The sequence below is a fragment of the Dromiciops gliroides genome, chromosome 4, assembly GCF_019393635.1.
Source record: "Dromiciops gliroides isolate mDroGli1 chromosome 4, mDroGli1.pri, whole genome shotgun sequence".
NCBI classification, from domain to species: Eukaryota; Metazoa; Chordata; class Mammalia; order Microbiotheria; family Microbiotheriidae; genus Dromiciops; species Dromiciops gliroides.
Genome location: NC_057864.1, coordinates 18,987,073 through 19,014,810, shown reverse-complemented (window position 1 = coordinate 19,014,810; position 27,738 = coordinate 18,987,073). Strand labels below are relative to the sequence as shown.

The 27,738-nt window shown below is 41.9% G+C and overlaps 1 protein-coding gene across 8 annotated transcripts in view; it reads left to right on the top strand.

The window, feature by feature from the left end:
• Positions 1 to 27,738, top strand: part of FGGY (FGGY carbohydrate kinase domain containing) — a 559,614-nt gene that overhangs the window by 486,839 nt on the left and 45,037 nt on the right. The window contains exon 15 of one of the 8 annotated variants that reach the window (XM_044002609.1): positions 8,419 to 8,502. The exons of the other annotated variants lie outside the window; for them this stretch is intronic. Within the exon in view, the coding sequence (XP_043858544.1) occupies positions 8,419 to 8,481 (63 nt within the window). The 3' untranslated portion in view covers positions 8,482 to 8,502. Of the gene's footprint in view, positions 1 to 8,418; positions 8,503 to 27,738 lie in introns of those variants that run through there. 8 annotated transcript variants of the gene reach the window in all.

The window sequence follows — 27,738 nt, the reverse complement described above, 5'->3', positions numbered from 1 at the left end:
AAAGGACAAATCATCAAACCCATTTGGTTCCCAGTTACCCCCCTATCAGGTGAAACTTGAACATGGAGATAATGGATAAAGGAGAAATTGTGAATAAAAGTTCCACTGAGACATAAATGGCCATTTCAGCTTCTGGAAGGAAGTACAAGGTTGGAGTGAAGTACTAAGTTGGAAATTTGGATTTTCATGCTGGTATTCAGCTTAATAAATTGAGCATTATTGAAGGTCTCTGAGAGAGAATGTCATAGGCAGTCTTGGAGTCAACCGATATGCATACATGGGCACAACCGGGGGACTAGGACATGTTGGCTGAACTTGTTGACTGAGAGTAGTTACAGAGGAGACACTGTCCCTATCCTCAAGGAGTTTCTACTCTGCTCCCCTCCACCCCCAAAGCCAAACCGAACTATGTTCTCTCCCTCCCCAAATGATTGTTGCTTTCCTGACTTAGTGAACATATAGCATAATGAAGATGGCTGAAAAAAGCTAGAAAAGCCTTCATCTAATGCAATCCCCTCATTTTACAGGGCTTACGTGAAACCTAGAGATAAGTGACTTACCCAAGGTGACATAGAGGCAGTCAGCATCAGAGGTAGATGAGATTTAAACTCAGACCCTCTGACTTTTTATGTACTGGGTTAATATGAAGATCAGAGAGATGTTGTGAGACCACGATGAGATAATAGAAGCATGCTACAAACTTTAGAATGTTATATAAATGCCAGTTATCATTGGTGTTATTATCTATGCCTGAGATGCTCTCCTTTCCCCCCTTTGGTTCTTGTGTTAATGTTTTTTTTCTTTTCTAATGTTAATTTTCTTTTTTCTTTTTTTTGGTGAGTCAATTGGAGTTAAGTGACTTGCCTAGGGTGACACAGCTACTAAGTGTTAAGTGTCTGAAGCTGGATTTGAACTCAAGTCCTCCTGACTCCAGGGCCAGTGCTCTATCCACTGTGCCACCTAGCTGCCCCTTATGTTTCTTACATAAGAATAGAATAGAAGCTTTTGGAGACAGGGACTTTCACTTTGGCTCTGTATCCTCAGGAATACAAAGTGCCTAGTCCCTTATGATGTGATTACTTTATATATTTTTGTGTGTTTAGAAACAAAATGAATGTAAGCTTTTTGAGACCAAGGATTGTTTTGTTTTTTTTCTTTAGAAGCTAGCACAGTCCATTCAATGTTAATTGGGTTGAGCTTCAAATTAAGGGATAATATGCTCAGCTGTCATTAGTGATGGGAGGACCCATCCAGGAACAATCACCAAGACACCTATGTATCTCCCATGATAAAACCTCTCAAGTTTTCTTTGGCAATGTATGTTTGTCTTGACAATGGACAGTGTGACGGGGAACTTGAAGCCTCTGGACACTAGGCCCTTCCACGTGTTGTGGAACTAGTAATCCTAGCCAGTGACTCTCAGAGACTAACTTTCCATCAGAACATTTGAACTCTTACTATGCCAGCAGAGAAGATCAGACTGTTCTGTGAGGAGTCACTGTGAGAACAGGCTAAAATACCTCCCCCACCCCCTCCCTTTTTTTGGGTAAATGTTTCAAAGGGAATTCCTGATTACTGTGGGGATTTCATGCTAGCTGTTGGGATTAATGAGGTTCACTTTCCTGACTTCTGAGTGTCCTTGGGACTCACACACACACACACACACACACACACACACACACATACACAACTCTTATCCCATTACCTACAAAATTACCAAAGATTCATGGAGTTCTTTCATTTTTGAAATTACTTTTTAGCAGCTAGAAAAGACTATTCCATTTCTTTCTAAAAAAAAATAATCCTGGGCTGCTGCCCTATAGGAAACCTAAAGTAAAATAATGTACAGAGCTGGAAAGGACCTCAAAGGTCATCCGATCATTTTGCTGAAACTGGGAGTCCCCCCAGAGGGGGACTTTCAGGAAGAGTCACAGGGGAGCCCCTGCTTAAGTTGGTGAGTTCCTTACTCAATTGAATGAAATGATAGGGCAAAGAACTTGATGCAAACATCTAAAGGGTCCCTTCATGGAGATGAACTTGTACCCTGACACCTTATTGATTGAGCTTCAGAGGCTCAGCCTGACTCCTGACAGTTGGATGACTGAAGCTCAGGAGAATGGACTTTTATCAAAAGAGATACCCCCACCTCCGTAATCCAAATGATAGAACTGTGAAATAACTGGCCTCTTTTTTCCCTTTTCTTTTCATGAACTTGATCTTGCTTGGATTTCGAGAGTAACATGCAGCAAGGGGTAAGGTTGCGGTGGGGATTTCTTTCTGATGAAGAGCCCCCTGCCCCCCCCCACCAAAGGCAACTTGGCAGAAGAAGCATGTGACAAGTAGCCTGTGTTTGCCCAGGTCAGACTCAAAGTAAAGTTACTAGATCAAGATTGGACCTGAGTCTATATGATCCCAGGGCCCACACAGGGGAGAGAGGGTAGGGAATGAGAGGGAAGGGTGGGAAAGGAGAATATCTATTAGGGATCACAATAGTAAAGTCAAGAAATAGCATCTTGCTGCAAATCCAGTATTCTTTCAACTACATTTTAACTCTCTGAAAGGGAAGAATGAGAGAATCAGCCATAGGGCGGTGGGGGGCGGGGGGGGGCAAATCTGCTCTATTTCAGGACTGGCTTCTTACAGCTGATGTTGAAATTCTGGAACATTCCACTGCCAAGGATTTCACCAAAGATAAAAGGAAATCATCATTGATCAAGTTCATACTATGTTACAGGCAGGCACTTTGTTCTCACAACAACACTGGGAGGTAGGTGCTATTATTAGCCCTATTTTACAGTTGAGGAAAGTGAGGCAGGCAGAGGTTAAATGACTTCCCTAAGGTCACACAACCAGGAAATGCATTAGGCTAGATTTGAACATAGGTTTCATTGAAATTAGAGACCATTTAGATTTCAAGTCCAACATTCTATCCACTCCTTAACCCAGCAGCTTCTAGGGTGTAGATGACTGAAAAGGAGGTGGTATAGAAGGGTAGCCAAAATGAAAAACAGCAGATGGCCAGTCTTCCTCTGACACTAGTACCTGTGAGTCAGCCTCCTTCTGGGAAAGTCTTCAAGTGAAGCCTGGCTCTCCACTTGTCAGGGATGTCGTGGAGGGATTTTTGTGGATATATGTGTGGTACTAGATGCCGCTGAGCTCCCATCCTACTCCGGAATTCTGGGATTCCATGATTCCTGATTCCTGCCCAGGTTTCTTTCCCCTCCCCAGGCTACCCCATGAGGCCGAATTTGGGATCTTTTGTTATACTAATAGAATAAAGGATGTGGATGTTGTCTTAAAGTCCATATAATCCAACATCTCACTCTCCAAATGTAAAGAAATGAAAGGCGGCAGCAGCAGCAGCAGCCCAGGAAAAGCTAATAGAAGTGTTTTTCCTTTAGACTGGAAAGCTAATGAGTGGCCCATCTAATCCTCATATTCAAACAGAGCACACAGTGGTGGAGTTCACGGCTTCTTTTCTCGTTTGGTTTTTTTTTCTCTTGGATTTGCTCTCTTGACCATAGAGTAGAAGTCATGAAATACCACAAGAAGTCTTCCAGTTCCTCAAATCTCATTTTTATGAATTTCGCCTTTCTTCCTAACTGTCCCAAAGAACCAACCCATAGTGAACAAGAGTGCAAGGCTGGCTTGGCTGTGTCAGGGAAGCACTTGAAGTTGTTTTATTCTTTGTGAGTAGATTAACTCCTAAAACTTGATATGAAACTGGGGCCCAAATTGCTGGTGGGATTTTCCCAAGGCTATATTGACAACCGGGCCCTAGATTTCAGATACAGCACATAAGGACCATAGAGCAAAAGCAGGAAAGGCCCTCAGAGGCCATCTTGTTCAAGTTTCCTATTTGACAGGTGGAGAAACTGAGGCCTAAGGGCGTGAAGTAACTTGTCCAAAGGCTCCCAGACAGTCAGCATCATAGGCAAGATTTACACTCAAGTCTTCTAACTTCACAGCCTTTCATCTTTTCATCGTACCACACAGCATCCCTACAATCAGCATGTTTTAAAAATAATCCTAAAACTGTCTTTTCCTCTGAACTTGCTGACTTTGGCAAAAAAGTAGAAGCCAGGAAATATACAACAAGAGGACTTTGAGTTCCTCATATCTACTGTTTATGAAGCTCCCACTTCTTCATCACCATCCAAGGAGAAAAAAAAAAAAACACAAGACCTTATAAGCAAGTGCAATCCGTTTGTCACATGGTTTATCAGATTTACTTTACCAGGCACTTATAAATAAGGTTTGCTGGTGTTTGTAAAACCATCTGACTGTTCACGGTATTCTCCAGCATCTGTTATCTCCACTGAGGCCTCTCTCAACACTACTGGTGACATGAGGTGGGTCGTTAGAAAGGACACTTACGAAGTGGATGGAGCATAGGATCACAGATCAAGAATGGAAAAGAAGCTCTAGAGCCTTAGAGAATGCTTCTAGAGAGGAACTCAGAAGCCATCCAGAGCAGAGGTGTCAAACACACAGCCTGCTGGAGGCCAGACAACAAAATCAAAATGTAACTGGGAAATATGGAATAAAATAAAGACATAATAGGATGTGGTGAACTGTGTGTCTATTTTGCAGGAAGAGGTTTGGAAATGGCTGAGAAATAATGTGGAGAACAGAAAGTGGCATGGAACCCTGATTCCAGTCAAAGGAAGGCAAAGGCTCATCTAGCAGAGCCAGGGAACCAGGGACAGAGTCCAAGGTTGTGGTTGGGTAGGAGGAAACGAAGATGATGCTGGAATACAGCCAAAATTGTGAGACGATGGTGAGGAAATGGTGGCATTTCCTTAAACAATTCAGCTTAGAACCACCTCATGGGGACTTGTCCATGTCCTCTGATAAGGTCTCCACTTGGGTCCAACCAACAATCTGGGAATTCTCCTCACTCTCATCAATAGGATACCATTGGAATACATGGGTTGTCCATTGGTTATCCCTTCATCTTGCCCCATGGCCATTTCATCCTCTTTTCCAGTCATCCATTTCTTTGTTGACATCTTTTGCTTTGATTGTCTTTCATAATTTCTTCTTCGGGATGTGTTGCAGCCAAGAAGTGAGCAGAAGGAGGAGAGCAGGAAATGGATTGATTATGGGAAATTCAAAAGGTCTTTTTATAAGTCTTAATTTCTCCTGGAAACAAAGATCCTTCTCTTCAATACCAACATTGTACCAATGATGTTGTTTATCTTCAAGACATAGAATTCTCTAGTCCCATCAGCGAGGATCAAGAGAACACCAGGGAGGTTTGTGGTGAGGGTAAGCTTCCACTTTGAAATTGTCTGTGAAAGTTTGAAAAGGGTTTTGCATACATAACTTCATGAAGCAGGTGCTACTATCATCATATTACAGCTGAACAAACTGAGGGTAAGATAAAGTGACTGGGGGAGATAGGTGGCACAGTGGATAATACACTACATTTGGAGTCTGAAAGACCAGAGTTCGAATACTGATTCAGACACTTAATGTGTGGGCCTTGCCCACAGGGGTAAGTAGAGAAAGGTATCTCTCAGCCTCAGTTTCCTCATTTAAAAATGGGGGTAACAATAGAATATACCTCTAGGGGTGTTGTGAGCATCAAACCAGATAATATATAACATATGTTGAGCACCTAGGTGCTACAGTCAGTCCTGGAGTCAGGAAAATGCCAAAAGAAGTCATGAAAAGTCAGACATACCTGAGAACAACTAAACAACATAGGTATTATTTGTTCTTATAATTAGCATTCTTGGTTGTAGTTATTATTATAATTATTATTGTTATACCTGACACCCTTGGGTCTAGAAGCTTTGAATTTAGGAAAGGGCAGACACAAAAACCAAGGTTGCTTCTAATTTCATTAGTAGTGGGGAAGGGGAGAAGGGGGAGAGTTGTTCATGCAGAAACCTCGACCACCTCCCACAACACACACACACACACACACACACACACACACACACACGTACGTACACTCACTGTTCAAAGGAGGAAGATGAGGCTACGAGAATGACTTACTCAAGGATCTAAAGCTAGCAAGGAGATGAGTCAAGACTCCATCCCAGACCTTTCTGAGCCAAGTAGGCTCTGTCCACATTAGCACACTGAGTCCTGAAGAGGGCACGTGTGCAAACAAAGGACCCTCCTGGCTACCTCAGCAGGCAGGGCTTTTGCTGCTTAAAAAACAGGGCTTGGTTTTCCAGAGTTCTTAATCCATTCCCTTTCACCCAGTCTATGTTTATATCATTCCATGTTTCTGTTTAAAGAGAATATTTTTTGCAAGAACAAAGCAATCTCAAAGTGTGTGTGTGTGTGTGTGTGTGTGTGTCTATTGCTTAACACTATGTATATTCTTAGTCAAGAGGTCCAAGAATCCAATTCAATAAGTATTTATTAAACACCTCCTGTATGCAAGCACTGTGCTAGGTACTGAGAATTAAAAGGAAAAAAAAATCTCTCCCACAAAGGACTTCCATTTTATTGGTGGCTACATAAAGAACCCAGTAGGTGGACACAAATGCAATGCAGTGATACAGTGTCATTTCAAAGGAGACAGAGCTCTGATAGGGAGACAGGAAAAGAACCCATGGAGGAGGCTGTGCTTTAAAGGAAGCAGAAGGGAGGGAAAGACGACATTCCAAGCATGGGGTACAGCCAGTACCAAGGCAGGAAAGCAGTAGATCGAGTGTCACATACCGGGAACAGTGAGCAGGCCAGCTTGATTGGACAAAGAGTACAGGAAGGAGCATGATTGGAATGACTAGAAAGGTAGGTGGCATTCAGACTATGAAGGGTTTCCAATGCCAGGCTGAGATGTTTAAGCACTGGCTCAAGGGCAATAGGGAGCCACTGAAGGTTTTTGAAGAGAGGAGTAACATGGTCTGATCTGTGCTTTAAGATTATCAAAGGAACATGAAACATATGGAATGTGTTTTAAGTGGCTAGTATTCCTCACTGATTCTCAATAGTCATGTGAATTTGGCCCCCAAATCCAAATGAAATACATGTACAAATGTGTTTAAGCTGTATGTTTATAAAGATCTTCACCTTCCTTCAAAAGTTTTCATATCTTAGCCCTTTCTGTCTTGCACTCTACTTACACCTGACTTTCCTCCCCATAGTTTATGATCCAGGTGCACTGGCTTCCTTTGGTTTTGTTGTTGAGTTGTTTTGGTTGTGCCCAGCTTTTTGTGACCCTGTTTCAGATTTTCTTGGCAAAGATAATGGAGTGGTTTTCCATTTCCTTCTCCAGTTCATTTATAGATGAGGAAACTGAGGCAACCAGGGTGAAGTGATTTGCCCAGGGTCACACAGCTAATAAGTATCTGAGACTGGCTATGAACTCATGACAATAAAGCCTTCCCATGTTCTATGCACTATGGCACCATCTAGCTTCTCCTGACCTCCTTGCAGTTCCTTAAACAATACATCTCCCACCTCCATGGCTTAGCACTCACTGGCTATCCCCCATGCCTTGAATGTTCTGTTCTATATGTATTATTTCCTCCTTTTAATAAAAATCTAAGTTTCTTGAGGTAAGGACATCCTGCCTCTCACACATACTGACTGTGTGACCCTGGGAACAGAGCTCTTGTTGAAGAGAAGGCACAGACCAACACTGGTAGAGGGAATTCCTTCACCTCGAAATTTCCTATCCCAATGAATGTACAGACGGAGTCTCTGTTCCCTATTCTCACAACTTAGCACACTGCCTGTTGCTAAACTAAGTTGCCAAACACAATAAAGTGATTAATAAGTGTGTTTTCATTCATTTGTTAGCTATTCATTTATTTGGTCATCTCTAAGGTCTCTTCCAGTCCCAAATTTTAAGGTCTCTAAAGTTCTTTCTTGTACTAAAACTTAGTGATTACATGAGAGGAACAGCAAAACAACTTGGCTGTCTTCCCCAATTAATCCTCATTCTCTGTCTTGCAATTTATTCCTTAGAAATTAGATTCCATTCTGCTTCTACCCTGCTCTATTATGGAAGAAGCAAAGTTTCTCCTTAGAACTTTTGATTGACTCTGATCTGTGATCTGAAATAACAGTGTTTCAGCCAAGCCGTCCTGAGGTTATTCTGGTGGCTGACAAATGAGCCGCCTCCCTCTCAGCTGGGGTTAGCACTTTCACTTGCATTAAAAAGGAAATTAACAATTGTCTTTGAGATACTGGATTGTTTGTAGCTCCTATAATAAATGACATGGTGCCTGCCTCTCGGCTGCTGCTGCTTTTAGGGCTTGGTACTAAATGTACCTCGACTCTGCTCAGCATCCTCCTACTCCATCCTCCTCCCTCCTCCCTCCTCCCTCCTCCTCCTTTCCCGACTCATGGAATTGTTCATCTTTGCAATGGTGCCACCTTCTGGTCATAGGGGAATATTGCATTGACTGGAAAAGAGCTTGATGTCTCTATTGTTTCCCTTTCTCTTAGAAATGTTGGAAGAAATGCCTAATATTTGTGACCAAATTTGGATGGGAGAAAGAGGATAGATGAGACAGAAAGCTCGATGGAGGTGGGTCAGAAATCATTTCTTCTCTCAGTTTTGTTTTGTTTTGTTTCTAAAATGAGAGTGTTGGAGTCAGTAGATAATCCTTTAGGTTCGCAAATTCCGAGCTGGAAGAGATTTAGAGGTCGTCCTCACAAGGTGCTCAAACCGGCTCTTTTGTGAGCTGATTTCTGCCTCCGAAATCCTTAAATGCTACTAGGCAGGGCTTGATTTATTGCTCTGTTGATTGTCTAGACTTAAGAAAGTGATGAATGAAATACTAATAAATGTAGATTAAAGTTGAAAGTATGTCCTACATGGTGGCAGAGTGGATAGAGTGCCAGGCTGGAGTCAGGAAGAATCATATTCCTGAGTTCAAATTTGACCTCAGACATTTATTATCTGTGTGACCCTGGTCAAGTCACTTAACCTTGTTTGCCTCAATTCCTCATCTGTAAAATGAGCTGGAGAAGGAAATGGCAAACCATTCCAGTATGTCTGCCAAGGAAATCCAAAATGGGGTCATGAAGAATCAGATATGACTGAAAAAACTGAACAACAGTCTTGCATACATCCCCCTGCTCCCACTCCAGTTATTAAACAGTTACCATCACACTTCAGAGTGCAGTCCAATCCTTTTGTTTTACAAAAGGGGCAAAAGGAAGCTCAGAAAGGTGAGGGAATTCCGAGATTCATAGATCTAGGGCTAGAAGGAAGGTCCTCCAACCCTCTCATTTTACAGAGAAACAAACTGAGACCCCTAGCAGTAAAGTGACTTGAGGTCAAACAGATAGTGTCAGGGAAGTTTTGGACTCAGATACCTTCCAATATGCGCATACTGAGTAATGGTCTCTTCTGGAACTAAAACTCTACCCCTTTTTTTTTTTTTTGCGGGGCAATGGGGGTTAAGTGACTTGCCCAGGGTCACACAGCTAGTGTCAAGTGTCTGAGGCTGGATTTGAACTCACATACTCCTGAATCCAGGGCCAGTGCTTTATCTACTGCGCCACCTAGCTGCCCCCAGAATAATTTTTTTTTAAAAAGAAAGGGTAGGGGGTGGCTACATGGCGCAGTGGATAAAGCACTAGCCCTGGATTCAGAAGTACCTGAGTTCAAATCCAGCCTCAGACACTTGACACTAGCTGTGTGACCCTGGGCAAGTCACTTAACCCCCATTGCCCCGCAAAAATAAATAAATAAATAAATAAATAAATAAAATATTCTGTTCTTATTGATGCCATTTGTTGTACATCCCATTTGTTTCTGAGTATGTCCCTCTCCCCTCTTCTATCCAGTAAGAGAAAAAAAGAAAGGAAGAAAGAAAGAAGGAAAGAAAGAAGGAAAGAAAGAAGGAAAGAAGGAAAGAAAGAAGGAAAGAAAGAAAGAAAGAAGGAAGGAAGGAAGGAAGGAAGGAAGGAAGGAAGGAAAGAAAGAAAGAAAGAAAGAAAGAAAGAAAGAAAGAAAGAAAGAAAGAAAGAAAGAAAGAAAGAAAGAAAGAAAGAAAGAAAGAAAGAAAGAAGTTCAAATCTCTGGCCAACACATCAAACATGTCTGCCAATATATGCAACATTTTATATCCATAGTTTCCAATCCCCTTTTGTGCAATGACAGGAGAGAGATACATTTTATCAACTCTTCCCTCGTCCTACACTGTGCTTCCATGGAACTCTTTAAGGAACAGAGAAAGGGAAGGGCAGTAATTGAAAAGATTGGGCCTCCTCTTTGAAGCAAATGTGTGTGGGATTATAGAAAGAGTATTACTCAGACATGCTCCAGTGTTGGCTTTACCACTAAGCACATTTTCCCCATCTGTAAAACAGGGATAATAAAATTTGCCTTAACCACTTCTAATGTATATGGGAGTACTTGGTATTTATGAAACATTACCTACACATCCATTCTTCAAGATGGGGTGATTTACAGTAACTAGAATTGATCAAGAGTATTAAGATTTCTAAAGCACGTTATAAATATTATCACATTTTATCCTCACTAAGACTCTAGGATGTAAGGTGTTATTACTATCCTTGTTTAGCAGGTGAAGAAAGAGAGGCAAGGTAAAATACTTATCTGGGGTCTCACAAGTAGTGTCTTAGACTGGATTTCAACTTGTCTTTCTGACTCCAGGTCTAATACTCTGTCTATTGCACCACCTGGTGGCTGTTGGACTGCATCTCTTCTCTAACATTCCAGAGAACCACCAAAGCAGGTTAACAAAATAAATAAAAATACAGTAGAACATAGATAATGTTAATATGTGCTTGACTGTGTGGTTTGGGGACCTTGTTTCTATTGGAGCTGGCTATTGTTGTTTTGGTACCACAGGGAATTAATCTACTTTGTTCTCTCCCATGGACTGCTTTCCTGAGCCCTCCATCCAGCAGTGAGGAGACCAGTGCCTCCCAGGGCTCTGAGAAATTGGCCTAATTCATTGGTGACCTGAAAATCATTTTCCTTTTCTGTCACTTTTCCTCCTCTTCCTGGTAGATGGTTCTGTCCATCAGCCTGAGTCTCTTTATTCCACAATTGATAGGCATATCCTACTTGGCCATTTCACAGGTAGTTGATCAAGATAGGAACAGTAGGTGCTGAAGTAAACCCATTAATCTGTTTCAAGAGTCCTCTACAAATAATCATGGTTAAAAATAATAACAAGAGAGGCAGCTAGGTGATGCAGTGGTTAGAGCACCGGCCCTGGATTCAGGAGGACCTGAGTTTAAATCCGGCCTCAGACACTTAACACTTACTAGTTTTGTAACCCTAGGCAAATAACTTAACCCCAATTGCCTCACCAAAATAATAATAATAAGAAGAAGAAGAAGAAGAAGAAGAAGAAGAAGAAGAAGAAGAAGAAGAAGAAGAATAGCCAGCATTTATATATGGCACTTTAAGGTTCACAAAGTGTTTTGCAAATATTATCTCATTTGATCCTCACAACTCTGAGAGGCAGGCGCTATATTATCTCCATTTTATTGCTGAGAAAACTGAGGTAGGCAGGTTGATTGATTTGCCCAGGGTCACATAACTAGAAAGGGCCAAAGGCTGGATTTCAACTCATATCTTTCCTGACTCCGGTCGGTCGAGCATTCCATCTACTTTGTGGCTTTCTGGCAGGGATGGACAGATAAATGTTTTACAAACGGCTCTCTGGCAGAAATAAACAAATTAATTAACATATAGACATATATACACATATGTGTGTATATATGTGTGTGTACATGCATAACAACATGCTCTTAAATTGAATATGTATTATTAACATTTTCCCCTCACTTTTTTAAATCTAGAGGGACAATCAACACAACAAGCCATTAAGCCCTCACTTGTAGTGTTTGCCAATTTCTGAGGTGTGAATTTCACAATCTTATAGTTGGCTCCACCCTCTCCTGCTTTGTGCTCAAACTTTAGAAATGATGGGAAGGACCTTGGCTAGTGAGCTTGACTTCCAGCTGTGGTAGCTATGGTCCTTCTGAAAACAGGCAGCCTCTGAAAGCAAGGAGCCAGAAAAAATAAATTAGAGGAAAACAAATCCAGTCATGAGTCATTGGACTTCTCTTACTCCAACCACTTGGTTTATGTCTCAAACAAGCTATGGGTAGGAGAATGTATGATGCTCTTTAATTGAACTCTGCTCTAATTTGGAGAGATTCAGGAGCAAAATATGTGCCTGGCAGACCCCGTGGGTTAATTCAATACACAAATTGAACGTGTGTTTACAATGTCTGATGATGATTTGTTATTGCTTTTGGATTTGTGTTGTGCCTTTGTCAAGATGAAAAAGATTGTGTTTCTTGGGGACTTGACTCTTCTGAAGGCATGGAAGAACACACAGGGAGGGAAAGAATGGCATAGAAATGGGTGCATGTCTGTCAGTATACATGAGCATACAGCTAGATTGCGTTCAGCCAAGTTTGAGAGTCAGCATGAGGAAAAAGCACTGGGTTTGGAATCACAGGGTCAGCTAAAGCAGTATCATTAGCCTGGAGAAATAAGGCTAATGGCAGAAATGAAAGTTGGCAAAGAGAGTTTGAAAGCCTGGCACATGGAGGAAGGACTAGTTATTCTTTTTGGTTCCAGAGGGTGGAAGTTTAGGCTGGATGCTGGGAAAATTTTCCTAACGATTGTTGTTTGTCCTTCATTCTCAAGGAGGACCATGACATCACGGTGATGTCATAACTTGCAGTGAATTGGATTTAAGTGAGGGAGGGCTGTGCAAGGTCATGAACCTCATTCTCTCTTCCAGAGTCATCTGGGACTAGTGGAAAGATATAGATCCGAATGACAGGAGATGGTCCTAGATCTTTAAGACTTGCCAGAGTCACACATCTAGTAAGTATCTGAGGTGAGATTTGAACTCAGGTTCTCCTCATTTCAGGACCAGTGTTTTATCTCCTGTGCCATTTAGCTGCCTCCTCCTAACAATAAGAACTGTCTTAAAGTGGAATAGGCTGCCTTAAAAGGTGGTATTTTCCTCCTCCATGCAAATGTAAGTGTAGGCAAATGTCTATTTGTTTAAAATATTGGGGGATGGCAGGAAAATCCTTCTTTGATTATGAGTTGGAATAGATATCTGATAACATGCCTTCTAACTAAAAATTCCATGACTTGGGTATGAGTTCCAGTTCTGACTTTTACTGTTATTGTTGTTTTTGTTCAGTTTTTTCAATTGTGTCTGATTCTTCATGACCCCATTTTTGGTTTTCTTGTCAAAGATACCGGAATAGTTTGCCATTTCCTTATCTAGCTCATTTTACAGATAGGTAAACTGAGTCAAAAAGAGTGGAATGACTTGCACAGGGTCACACTTCTTTTTTTCTTTTCTTCTTTGTGTGTGTGTACATGTGGCAATTGGGGTTAAGTGACTTGCCCAGGGTAACACAGCTAGTAAGTGTTAAGTGTCTGAGTCCAGATTTGAACTCAGTTCCTCTTGAATCCAGGGCCAGTCCTCTATCCACTGCGCCACCTAGCTGCCCAGGGTCACACTTCTAATAAGTGTCTGAGGCCAGATTTGAACTCAGGAAGATGTCTCCCTGACTCCAGGCCTCAGCACTCTATGTACTACGGCGCCACCTCACAGTCCACTTAGTAACTGCGGGTACTATATGCATTCATATTGTCTCCCCATATGGAATATAAGCACCTTAAAAATACTGGTTGGTAGCCCTCTCTAGGAGGGTGGGGGGAGGGAGAGGGAAAAAAGAGAAAATGTACACAATAACTTTATTATGTATTTAAAAGAAAGAGCAAGTCATACATAACAGTTTCACAGTTTGATGTCAAATCATCTTTTTTATTATACTGTGTTACAGAAATGCTTGTTTTCTAGCTGTGTGACTTTGGGCAAGTCACTTAACCCTCATTGCCCCACAAAAAAGAAATGCTTGTTTTATTCCATAAATTTTAAATAAACAAATAAGTAAAAATGCTGATTATTTCATTTCTTTGTATCCCCGACACCTAGCTTCATGCTTGGCTTGGCATGTAGGTGTTTAGTAAATGTTGTTACTTATTGATAGATAAATGTCTTTAAGCCTCAGTTTTCTGATCCTCAAAATGGGGACACTCATTTGTGCAGGGTTGGTATAAGGAAAGTCCTTTGTGAAACTTAAAGTACCATAGAAACAGGAACAAGTTTTATGTGAATATCACTATCTGGGAGTGACAGATGGGCTGGCTTTGGTTTAAGATAGAGAAGGAAGAATTAAAAGTATGAATGAATTAGTGAATGAAAAAATACTTATTAAGTGCTTGCTCTGTGCTGAGCGCTGTGCTAAGGGCTAGGTGTACAGATACCAAACTGGAAAAAGTGGCTGTCTTCAGGGAGCTTGCTTTCTAATAGGGGAGTAGAGGCCAGACAGGGGTGTCTTGGTTTGGAAAGTTACAGGTATGGTGAGAGAAAATAGAGATTGGCTGCTCTTACTATCACAGTGGATGGATTGATTTGATCGTGTGTCCAAGGCTGGAGATTACAGGGAAGGTGGTAGAGAGTTTAGTTCCTGTTTATGGCATCAAGGAGAATGGCAAAAATCAAAGCCATGCCTAGGTATAATGGGTGACCAGAGGGTAGGACTCCAGGGTGGCAGCTCCTGAGCCAAAAGAGTTCATTCAATCCTCTATGGTATAGTTTCTGGTCTAGCAGCAAGGAGGCTACTGGGAAGATGGCCCAGGAGAAAAAGATATGTTGATATCTTTGTTATGTTATGTTGCAAAGCTTTCTGGTTAAAGGACTCTTGGTGCAAATGCTCCCATTTGATTCCTAGAAAACCCTGGAAGGAAGAACTAGAGCCAAGAAAGCTCATGTACCTTAAGGAAAAAGCAAGTAGGGAGAGAGCAATTGAGGATGAGGAGGGAGGGTGGAGCAATCAGTGGGCTGAGCCCTTGGAGGAGGCAGATGAGGATTGAATCAAGGGCATAGGTAAAGGTGTTGGCCCTTAAAGGGAAAAGAGACACCTTTTCCTTCCATCTTTGTAGAGGAGGAAAGGGTATGCTGAGTGGATTTGAGATGGTAGTACAAATAAGTTCTCCTATTTTTCTAGGGAGAGGAGAATAAGCCTGTAATTTCTTCGCAGAGGGGACTTCTTAGGACTTGACCTTAAGTTTTTCTGACCCTGATGCCAGCTCTCTGCTAACTGTGCAACCCAGTCCCTTGTCTCCTCTCTCTGCTTTACAAAAGAGAAAACTGAGGCCATGGGGTCTGAGGCACTCAAGGATACACATATTAAGTGTCAAGGATGGCATTTGAACACTGGTTCTCTGACTCTGGAGTCTGAATTCCTCCTACCATTGAATGCCAATCCAAAACTCTGGCCTTGCCTGTAGGAAGCTGAGGTCCCGGGTGGGGAGATCATCCATCCAAGGTCTTGGAAGGAAATGATGGAGGATCAGAGACTCAAACCTAGATCCCTTCCCCTCAATTCTATAATCCTTCAACTTAACCTCCCTGACTTTCCTCCAAGTTTCCCCCATACACTCCTGCTATTTTAATCATTGACTAGAAGGGAGGAAATAGAAAATCACCATGAACAGTCTTCGGGGTTAGCATCTGCCTCATCACAGGGAAAGTGAACTTGGTTTACATCTGTGCTTAGGTTTAGAGGAGTCTGTGGTACAATGGACCGCTAGGTGGCGCCATAGTGCATAGAACATTGGAATGGATACACTCTGCTTCCTGAGTTCAAATCCAGCTTCGGATACTTACTAGCTGTGTGACCCTGGGCAAGTCACTTAACCCTGTTTGCCTCAGGTTCCTCATCTGTAAAATGAGCTGAAGAAGGAAGCAGTAAACTACTCCAGTATCTTTGTCAAGAAAATCCCAAATGGGGTCACAAAGAGTCTGACATGATTGAAAAGCTACTGAACAACATGGTACAATGAGAAAGAACTCTGGATTAGATGCCAGTCAAGAAGCATTTGTTAAAAAGGGGGTTAAGTGCCTGGCACACAGTAAGTGCTTAATACACTTAAACAATGATAGGCAAATAGGGATAGGGATATGAAGAAAGGCAAGGGGGCAGCTAGGTGGCACAGTGGCTAGAACACCAGCCCTGGATTCAGAAGGACCTGAGTTCAAATCCGGCCTCAGACACTTAACACTTACTAGCTGTGTGACCCTAGGCAAGTCGCGTAACCCCAATTGCCCAATCAAAAAAAGAAGAAAGGCAAAAACATCATCCTACCCTCAAGAGCTCCCATAATCTTAGCTGGATGTTCTGATACTTTCACGTCACTTGGCCTCCCCAGTCCTCAGTTTCCTCATCTGTAAAATGAAGGTATCTCCAAGCTTCTGCCCAGTTCTAAGTCAAGGACCATTGGTCCCTTAGAAGCCTAAGGCCATTCCAGATAGCCACACACCGCCTCCTGAGACGACGGCCAGTGTGACAGCAGAGAAGAGGAGGCCAACTCAATGCCAGGGGCTGAGGTGGGCGTCGGGGATGAGCAGCAATAGCAAGGGCAGCCTGTGCTGGGGTGGAGGCTGACCTTTGCAGGACTGCCCCCATTGAGAACTGGGTTACTGGCCCAGGCTTCGGGGAAGGCTTTGGATGGCCTTTGTGGTCAAACAAGAGGCCACTTCTGACTGTACTCAGTGTGCTGTGCTAAGTATAAACCCAAACACGGCTGGGAATGAATGGAGTCCCACAGCTCAGTCATGATGTGGCTGCCCAGCTCAGGACACAACACTATGGCTCGTCTGTTCTCAGGGGAAGATTTTAACACTCAGCCTGAAAAGGGCTGAGTGTCTTGTGAAACCACCTAGTTATATTTTTAATGTTGCTCATTATTGCATGGATGCAAATATAGAATGAGCATTTTAGAGCTGGAAGGGACCCTAGGAATAATCAAGAAATAGGTCCACAGAGCTACAAGTGTCACAGCATGGAAGGGCCTGGTCCTAGAGTCAGCAGAAAACTGGTTTCCAGTTCCAATTGAACCAGAGTTCAAGTCCACCCTCAGATGTTTACCCAACAATGTGACATTGGGTAATTAATTACCCCTTACCTCCCAGGGTTGTTGTGAAGATCAAATGAGATAACATTTTAAAGTGCCTGAAACATAGTAGGTGCTTAATAAATGCTCATTCCCTTCCCATTCTCCCATAATTTCACCCGGATACATAAACTGTATAGTTACAGGAAGATTAGAGGTTGCTAGGTGGTACAGTGGATAGAGTATGAAGCCTGGGGTCAGGTAAACTCATCTTCATGAGTTCAAATCCAGCCTCAGACACTGAGTAGCTATGAGACCCTGAGCAAGTCACTTAACCCTGCTTGCCTCAGTTCCCATCTGTAAAATGAGCTGGAGAAGAAAATGGCACACCAGTATCTTGACCAAGAAAACCCCAAATGGGACCACAAAGAGTCAGATACAACTGAAACTACCCAGCAACAACATAGGCAGATTATCTCATCTCTCTCAGCCATAAAATGGGGGGAATGGGATGATGGATCACACGTTAGGCTGAGAGTCAAGAAAACTTAGGTTTGGGATTCCACCTCTGACAGTTAAGCTATGTGACCCTAGGCAAATTATATCTCTGAACCTCAAGCAACTCCCAATGCCTTAATTACAGATCAAGCTATGGAGTAGGCACACTGGCCAAATCACAGATCCTTTGGTACTCTATTGGCTGCCATAATGCCTCTGTGTATTTGAGCAATAGTAACTGTACTAACTACCTTGCAGAGTGGTTTCTAAGATGCACAGGGATATAATGGGCTGATACATGTAAAAAATTTCAAATTAATGTGTGAATATTAGTAATTTATTGTTATTATTATAAATTTACTTAAAGTGAGTATTAAACCTAAAAATACCATATATGTTGGGTGCTATCATCCAGACCAACAGCCTCATTTTACATAGAAGGAAACTGAGGGCCTTAGAAGAGAAATGACTCATAGGATTATAGATTTAGCACTGGAAGGGACTCTAGAGAACATTGAATGCCAACCCAGTTAATTTTACAAAGAAATAAATGGAAGCTAAGTGACTTGTTCAAAGTTACACAGAGTCAGGACCAGAACCCATATCTCCTGATGAGTGTGTTTGTGTCCTGCCCATCCACTCTCTGTGGCTTTTGTCACACCAATTTTGGCATGATATTCCCTCATGTTAAAAATAGATTCCAGGACAATTAGGTGGTGCAGTGTATAAAGCACCAGCCCTGGATTCAGGAGGACCTGAGTTCTAATCCTGACTTAAACACTTGACACTTATTAGTTGTGTGACCCTGGGCAAGTCACTTAATCCTCATTGCCCCACCCAAGGAAAAAAAAAAAAGATTCCTTCTCTCGCCCATATGTATCTGGTGGAGTCTTTCCTTTCCCTCAAGACCCACTGCAAATGCCTCCTCCTCCAGGAAGCTTTCACTTACTCACCTGACCATCAAAAGTGACCTTTCCTTCTATAATTGTCATTATAAAATTATATGCTCCTGTTTTGCCCCTATTAAGTACTAGGTTGTATCCTACTCAGTTGTAGATATCACATCTTCCTACCTTATTAGACTATAAGCTCCCTGAGGGTTAGAACTCTGTTATTGTTCATTTTCCATGGGAGGTGAGGGATAATCTAGGGTTTTCTAAGAGTCTAAGGAAGTGGGGAGAACAGGGTGCTTGAAAGAGGTCCCTGCTTTTCTATTCTATGTGTAGAGTGCGTATGTTTACTGATATTCATTCCTAATTCTTTTTATGAATTTTGTTTTTTCTTTTTAACTGTACTGAAGCTTCTCATTGCTATCCCATGCTTCCTCTATCTTTGCCTAAGCAGTGATTGACTCTCCTGCATATTATATTGTTTTAGAGAGCTTTGTTTGTCCTTCAGGACTGCTCAGTCTTCATTCTGCTTTTGAGGCTCTGTTAGTTCATACCCAACATGTCCAAGTATCACCTGGAATGCTGGGCTTTAGTTGGAGGTCTTTTCACTTTGTATTTTAGTGTTCACTGTTTTCTTCTATTTCCCTTTCTGGTTTCTCCCTTTTGCTGGTGGGTGGGCCTCCAATAATGGGATGCAAGGCGGTCTCAGCGTTTTCACCTTGGGAGAGAGAGGACTGCCAGTCTGGCCCCTACTCTGAATATCCTCATGGGGACAGAACTGGTTCCCATTGGACTTTCATTCTTTTTCCTTCAGGCCCATCTCAGATCCTCTTGTCCTAGAGTCAGGGCAGCAATGAGGAAACCCTCCCTTTGGACTGGTCTCTGCAAGAGCATGTAAATAAGTGGGCTTGTGTTCCTAACACTGGGCATGGAGGACAGAGCAAGAGAGGTTGTGAGTGAGCAATGGAAGTATGAGATTTATCTAGTATTAATTAAATAAATTCACTTTGCTAGATATTTCAGCTTTCTTGTGTGGATGAGCTGCGTTACTTGTGGTACATAATTCCTATTCAGGGAGACCAGGCCAGGTGGAGGCTTGAAGTGGTTTGGAGAGAGTGTAATCCATCATCTTGTGATCACATGACCCAGACTCTCTCCCACTGGTGCTCTCCCATTGGCCAAATCTAATGACCTTTTCTCTCCCCTCTTCAAGCTTTTGATACCTGTTTACCAGACTCATTTTATATACCTTTTAGTCTGAGTATCCAAAAATCAATCTCTCTCTCCTCTTTCTCTCTGTTCTCTCTTTGTTCTCTGTTCTTTCTGTTCTCTCTGTCTCTGTCTCTCTGCCTCTCTCTCTGTCTCTCTTTCTCTCTCTCTCTCCCCCTCCCTCCTGATGACTCTCAGATCTAAGTATTCAGACGAGCTCTACTTTGCTTCTCCAATTGCCTATTGGGCACTTCACACTGGATTTCCCTTAGACATTTCAAGTTCAGTGTGTCCCAAACAGAATTCACAATATTTCCTGGCAAACTTTGCCCTCTTCCAAATGTCCCTATTCCTATGAACAGGACTCACCATTTCCCAGCATCCCTATTTTCTAACATCAGTGTCCTCTCCAGCTCTTGTCCTCACTCAGCCCAATGCAGGCACTGCCACACTGCTGTCTCTAAGCTCACAGCATCTTTCATCCATGTTCTCTTCTTTATACTCACCCAGTGAGTGCCTCGGGCCAAGCCCTCATTGCTCCTCACTAGGGCTATGGTATGGCAGTGACCTTCACCTTGGTCTCTCTGACCTATCTCTCTTCTCTCTGATCTATTCTCTACATGGTTGTCACAGTGAATGTTAAGTCAAAGATCCAACTGTCACTTTCCTAATCTACAAACTCCCTGACTTCCTATTGCCTCTGGGATTATTTAAAGACTCCTCAGTTTGAAATTTAAAGCCCTTCACAGCCTGGTCCCAATCTACCTTTTTTCTACCTTACATTACTACCCTTCCCAATACTGTGGTCCAGCCGGCTGCCCTGCTTACTCATAGACAACACTCCATCTCCTGCTCAGATACCTTTGCATTAATTTTCCATCACATACATGATGTGCTCTGTCCTCGGCCCCTTTGATCTAATTTCCTTCAGGGTTCAGCTCAACACCACCTCCTACATGAAGCCTTTCCTGATTCTTCCAAATATTCCCTCTGAGATCACCTTGTCTCTATTTTGTGTATATTTATGAAACTCTCCTTTGAGTTGAGAGGCAGAGAGACAGAGGGAGAGAGAGAGAGACAGGGGGAGACAGAGACAGGGAGAGACAGAGAGAGATAGAGAGACAAAGGACAAAGAGAAAGAGACAGAGGGAGAGAGAGACAGAGACAGAAAAAGAGAGACAGAGGTACAAATAGACATAGTGTGTGTGTATGTGAGAGAGGGAGACAGACAGAGACAGAAAGAAAGAAGAAAGAGAAAGCAAGAACTTCAGTATAGGCCTGGTTTACTTCTTTACAGCAAATATACACTCGGAATGCAATAGAATTCAGAATGTACACTCTAATAACTGGGAACAAAAGTTATTACTTTAAAAATACTTATAGAAAATAAAGTTTTAAAAGAGCAAGAGATTCCCAAGGGGAAGTGATGTCAGTTAGCCAGGTAACAATGATACAAATGATGGGGAGGAGGTGGAAAGAGGATCAATTCACCAGGTGTCAGTATCACTGACAGTCAGGGAAAGAACAAAATTTTAATCAGGAAAATCCCTACCTAAGTGAGTAAATGCACCAGGCAAAACTCTAACTGCTTGTGATTTTTTTCAATTGGAGGTAGTAGCACCTAGTGGCTTCCACAGACAACCTCTAAGTCTCTGTACTGCAGAACTCACTATTTCTTGGGATTCCCCACCCCAATCTTGCTCAGCTCTCACTTCCTATCATCATTCAGTCATTCCTTCTACCCAGGAAAAACTACAATTCCCATCAGCCCCCTTGCCAACAAGTGCCTACATTTATATCCATAAATGCTGCCTTTTCCAATAGATTATAACTCCTTGAGTTCAGAGACTGTCTTACTTTACCATTTGTATCCCTATTAACTAGTATGGTACATGGCACATTCTGAAGCTTAATAAATGCTCATTGATGGATCTGATCAGGATGAAGTAACTTAGAAGGAAGAAGTGTGCAACTGGGGGCTGTGGGAGGGTCTAAAATGGCACTGGAAAACAAAGAATTTTCCAGATTTTCTTTTGGTTGTATGTGTCAAGAGCTGGCAGAGAAGAATCAGTCAGAACTGGAAAAGGTGCTTAGAGATCCCTTTTCTTCAGCAAAAATCTAGATTTTGGTGAGACCAGAAAGGAAATCTACAATAAAGGAGAGGCTGTTAATAATAGAAGAGGGTTCTAGAGGGGACGATCAGGCGGAAGGGATGGGGATTTAGCAACTAGTACTGCTTTTTGCTGCTTCTGACTCCCTCACTGACACTAGGTATGCTGCATGTTGTGAGTCCTTGGGACAGGTATTAAATCAGAGAAAGTCTATTCTGATAGTGTGGCATGATGTCCATAGATCCCTGGGAGTGACAGCCCCAGAGCCAGAGAGGCAGTAGCATATCAATTAACTGGCACTATAACCAAGAGAAGAAGCACATGCATAAAATGTCAGCTCCTTGCAAGACCCCTGATGGATCAGAGTTAGTGCTAGCTCTGCTTACTGTGTTCAAAGAATTGTGGCAGCTTCAGAATCCAAGATGATCCTTTAGTGAGCTCACAATCTCATAAAAAAACAGCCCAGATTCAAATAAAATAAAATAAAAATACAAGAGGGACATTTGTTGAATGCAATGGAATGTGTGATGAGAGAGGCAAAAACCTGCCTTTGTGTAACCCCCATCCTTTGTTCCTGGTTCATCTCTCTTAGTCACAGTCTTAATCTCAAAGACTTACAATAGTTAGCTAGAGGAAGAGGACATAGGAGGAGGAAGCCTTTTAGTGACAGCCCTCTAAGAATTCCACATGCACTGACACCTACTTTCCCCAAGCTTCGGCCAAACCCTGGTGCCATTACCAACATTATGAAAGATCGTGGCCATCTTTCCAGCCAACAGTCACTGACCCAGGTCCTTTTATACATAGAGATAAAGCCTGAACCTATGACTTGATTGGAGCAGGGGACTCCTGGTGAGGAATTTCTTCAGTGATGCAGGGCAACACCTTCTCTGAAATCTTTTATCTTAGAGAATTGCTTAGAGCATTGAAAGGTTAAATGATTTGTCCAGGGACGCACAGCCAATATATGTCAAAAAAGGGGGCTTAAACCCAGATCTTCCTGCTGTCAGATGAGCTTTCTATCCACTACTACAAGCTGTAGAGATAGATAGATAGATAGATAGATAGATAGATAGATAGATAGATAGATAGATAGATAGATAGATAGATAGATGATATATAGGCAGACAGATGGTGAGAGAGATATTGATAGAGATATTGATTGTTACTAATAGGTAGATAATGATTGACACTGATATAGACAGATACTTGTGGATGAATGTAGATAAATTATAGAAAAACAGATAAATTATAGATACTGATGGATGGATATAAATAGCTAGATGCTGATCCCTAGATAACTAGATATTGATAGATGACTCTCAATCTTTGTGCTCAGAACTGTGCCAGACCTAGTAGGAGACTCAAGGAGAGGGCAGGAAGAATAGGGGCATTAAACTGTAGCTTCTGTCACTGAACAATGCCCCAATCCCCCACAACTGGCGTGAGCTCCAGGACATTTGGCGATTCACCCAAGTCATTTGACTGTTAGTAACCGATGGAAAATGAAGTGGATGTTTCCACTTCCGCACTACCCACTCACTCTTCGGGTCCTTGCAAATCCGGCTTCTGCCCCCATGCCTCTGCTGAGGCTGCTCTCTCAAAGGTCACCAGTGACTTTGAGATCGCCAACGCCTCTTGCCTTTCTGCAGTCCTTGTCCTCTTGACCCTTCTGCAGCATATGACACTGTTAGCCTCCCACCCTATAACATTCACTCTTTTTTCCTTGGCTTCAGAAAGATTGAATTCTCTTGGCTCCATGCCTACCTCACTAACTGCTCCTTCACTGCCTCCTTCACAAGTGTCTCATCTTCTCAACTGCTTAGATGTGGGTGTTCCCCCAAGGATTTCTCCTTAGCCTTTCCCTGCCTTTTGCTTCACTCTTTCCTTTGGCAATCTTTTTTACTCCCATGCTTTCTATTACCTTCTCTACCCAAATTACTCCAAAATCCCATCTTACATCACCACCGCTCCCAACTTCCCAATGAGAAAAGAAAGGGAATAGGCTTTGGAGTCAGAAGATCTGGGTTCAAATCTTGGTTCTGCCATTTCCTATCTGTGGGACCTGTGTCCCACCTATAGCTGTGTCCCAACAGTTAGACAATGAGAGAATTGGAGTAGATGAACTCTGCTTTTTCCAGCTTTGAGTTTATAGTCTCCTGATCCTTTGATTCCCTCCTCCCCCATCCTCACTACCAATGGCATTCCCTTTCTCATTTCTTTTTCTGTAATACCACCATTCAACCTGGCTCGTACATTCAACACTTTGGATTTAACCTATTTCTTCCTTCTCTCTCCCTTCCCAGGTGTAATTCCTTGGCTATTCCACATCTACAGTATCTCTTACATACTTTTCCTCCTTTATGGTCCCACCATTGTTCTTACCCCAACACAACTTCTCTGTACCACCTCCCTAGTATTACTACAGCATAAGAAGTTGAGACAACAAATTGCACTGATTAGGAAGAACAATGGAAGAACAATGGAGACTGGGTTTTGAATCCCTTGGAGATTTCAGACAATTCTGGAATCATAGATTCAGAGCCAAAAGGAATCAAAGAATCCATTAGGTGCAAACCTCTCATTCTATTGCTGAGGAAAGAGGTACAGAGAGTTCAGGTGATTTGCTTACAGTTATCTAGCAAGTATCTGAGTAGTCTGGTGCCCTATCCACTTGACCACACTGCCTCTGAGCATCATTTGCTCCTTCTATAAAATGAAGGAATTAGATTAGATGATATTTTATGACCCTCCTATTTCTATGAAAGCCTGGGAAGCTGAGGGAAATATGAGAAAGAAGAACATTTGGGCCATGGGGGACAGTTAGTTCGAACATGTGAGAAAGGAAGATGGAATGCTATATAAGAATATCATCAAGTAAGCTCGTGAGGATGTAGTCCCATTGAGATATTATAATAAAATATTATGATGTGCCAAAGCTTATTAACGCCCATAGTCATTTGGGGGGCTTCAACTGGATTTTTCCTCCAAGTTAGTTCTAATAATTTGGCTCCAGAAAATTTCTTCTTAAATAACATCATTTTAATTTTATCAAGTTTGTTCTCCCCAGTAAGAAATTTAACAATCAGGCACCAATCATTTTCTGAAAGACTTATTTTACTAAGAATTGTAGAAGGTCAGGGCACCTAGTTGGTGCAGTGGATAAATCACTGGCCCTGGACATGAGTTCAAATCAGGCCTCCGACACTTGACACTTACTAGCTCTGTGACCCTGGGCAAGTCACTTAACCCTCATTGCCCTTCAAAAAGAAAAACAAATTGTAGAAGGTCTAGAAATGCTTGGACAATTTACAGCACATATAGAGTGCTTTGTCTCTCTCTTCAAATCTCTTGGTCAACATTTCACATTTCCAGACATTTTCAATAGCTGCTTATAATATATCCTGAATTTCTTTATTTCTTAGGTTTATCTAAGGTTAATCTAAGAATGTAGATCTGTCTGCATTGCTGAATACCAGCCCTCTAATGATACAATATCAGGATAATTCATGTCCTTAATAATAGATACAACAAATACATACATACATACATACATACATAATATTTTAAATATTTGAATATTTTACATATTCAAACAATAAAAATCATATCACAAGTTGGTATGACTTCATAAAAGAAAATAACTTGGAATATTTTTTGGGTGTCTTCTCATGGGACACAATAAAGGTAAAACAGTCAAACCTATTCTAAACCATTTTTTGTTTTGGGGGTTTTTTTGGTTTTGTTTTTGCAGGGCAATGAGGATTAAATGACTTGCCCAGGGTCACACAGCTTGTAAGTGTTAAGTGTCTGAGCCCGGATTTGAACTCACATCCTCCTGAATCCAGGGCCAGTGCTCTATCCACTGTGCCACCTAGCTGCCCCCCTAAACCATTTTTTAATGGAAGGTACATAAAAACAAGCAGAGGCCATTTTAAAGCTTTAAGGACATCTGATCAAGAATGTGTTACATGCGTGGCTTTTGTTCATGGGATCACAGATTTACCTGTTGGTCTGGAAGGAACCTCAGAGGGTACCTAATCTATTCCCCCTTCCTTTTATTGGTGGTGAAACTGATGCCAAGAGAGGTTAATTGGCTCACCTAAGATCTCAGAACAGAAGACCTCTAACTTCAAATCTAGTATTCTTATTACAATACCATGTACCCAAATTTAAAGGAGTTGTGATTTGCAGTCCTCTGTGTAGAAAGAACCACCATCAAGACAAATTCTGAGATGATCAAAGCATTGGGATGTGCCTTTTGTAAATGGACAAAGCATTTTACCTAATCTTTTGGAGCCCAATTTCAATTACTCTGTCATTAGCCTGAAGAAAGCTTCTTAGGCCTCTATGGGTCCAGACACAGTAAAATGCTTGGGAAGAAAATGAAAGTTCATGGGGAATTGTGGGGGACATTTCTGGATAATGTTTTTCACCACCCTTCATGCTTCTCCCCCCAACAAGAAAAGTTCTTGCTTTCCGTGCTTTCTTACGCAAGGGCTTTTAATTCATATCCTCAAGAAATATGTTTGAATGAGCTTTTGATTTCTTTTAACTCTAGGCATGTAGCTTTTTCCATGGTCTAAAATCACTGGCTTTCAAAGGCAGAACAAATGGGAGATTTGGGGCCAGTGAAATATTTGTGCAATTAATTAGGGACCCACAAAAGGCAAGTTGATCCAGCTGCAAGAAAGGCCCTTTGGTGAGGGTAAAGGAGACTGTAAATATGTTATCACAGTAAGTGGGAAGCATTAACAAGGCTTCAGCACCTGTTTCCGTCCTACTGAGAAACACAACTTTGGGACCACAACCAACTCTGCATTTCTTCAACTTTCATTGTTGAAGTCCCACAATTGATATTGAGGAGGAAAGAGCCATTCCCAGATGTTTACTCTTTCATATTTCTGTCAAACTTGGGAGAAATGCCAGCGGGAGGGACTGTGGCTCCCAGACAGAACTGTGAAGCCAAGATAATTGGTAAAATATTTAGCTTCAGGTGTGGAAAGAATTTTGGGGGGCGACCTTTTCTAATTTTCTTCTGTCCCTTTACAATACCCCTGACCAGTAGCTGTCTAATGGCTCTTTGGAATTTTTTGTTTTGTTTTGCTCTCTCTCTCTCTCTCTCTCTCTCTCTCTCTGTGTGTGTGTGTGTGTGTGTGTGTGTGTGTGTGTGTGTGTGTGTGTGTGTCTGGCTTAGGGACCACATGGGCTAGGCTCAATCTTGGAGGCTACCCAAAAGATAATTTATCATTTTCCCTTACAGTTCTACCACTCAAAGTTCACTCCAGCATATCTCCAAATATAGCCTTTAAATAGCTCATCTCTAAATTTACACAAATGTAGGTAACAGGGTTTCCAGAAAAAGCATTCAAAGTCACAAATATTTATTGATATAAGATACCATCCATTTCACTCCACAGAAAATGTAGAATATGTAAACAACTAATAGGAGCCTATGAACAAATGGGGAAAACCCATAAGGGATTGACAATGCCCCATAAAGAATAATCATGGGGCAGCTAGGTGACACAGTGGATAAACTTTGAAATCAGGGACAGCTAGGTAGTGCAGTGGATAGAGCACCTGCCCTGGATTCAGGAGGACCTAAGTTCAAATCTGGCCTCAGACACTTGAGACTTACTAGCTGTGTGACTGTGGGCAAGTCACTTAACCCTCATTGCCCTGCCAAAACAGACAAATAAACAAAAAAACGAATAGTCACAATTATTCTACATCTTGTGAGTCCTATTTTCTAACAGGTTTCTAAAGCCCCTTCTAACTACATGATGCCCTCTTCTCCCCAAAAAGGGAACAACCTTGGTCAAACCCCTGACACCATTTCAGTGTCACCATTTTATGGATAGTTTAGGACAGAGATCTAGCCATTTAGCTCATTTACAATTCACCCAGAACTGTCACATAGCCTAAACCTCTTTATTTTTCCCACTGGAATAGCTTGAAAGAATTGATCAAATGCTTCACTAAAATCTACCCCAACTCAACCAATAGCATTCCTGGGATTTATCATCTTCATATGTGAGTATTCCAGTGGATCTTTGATCTCACAGATGTGACTATACTATCCAGTGATATAGATAATAACCCATCCTTGCCTGCCCATCCTGTATAATTC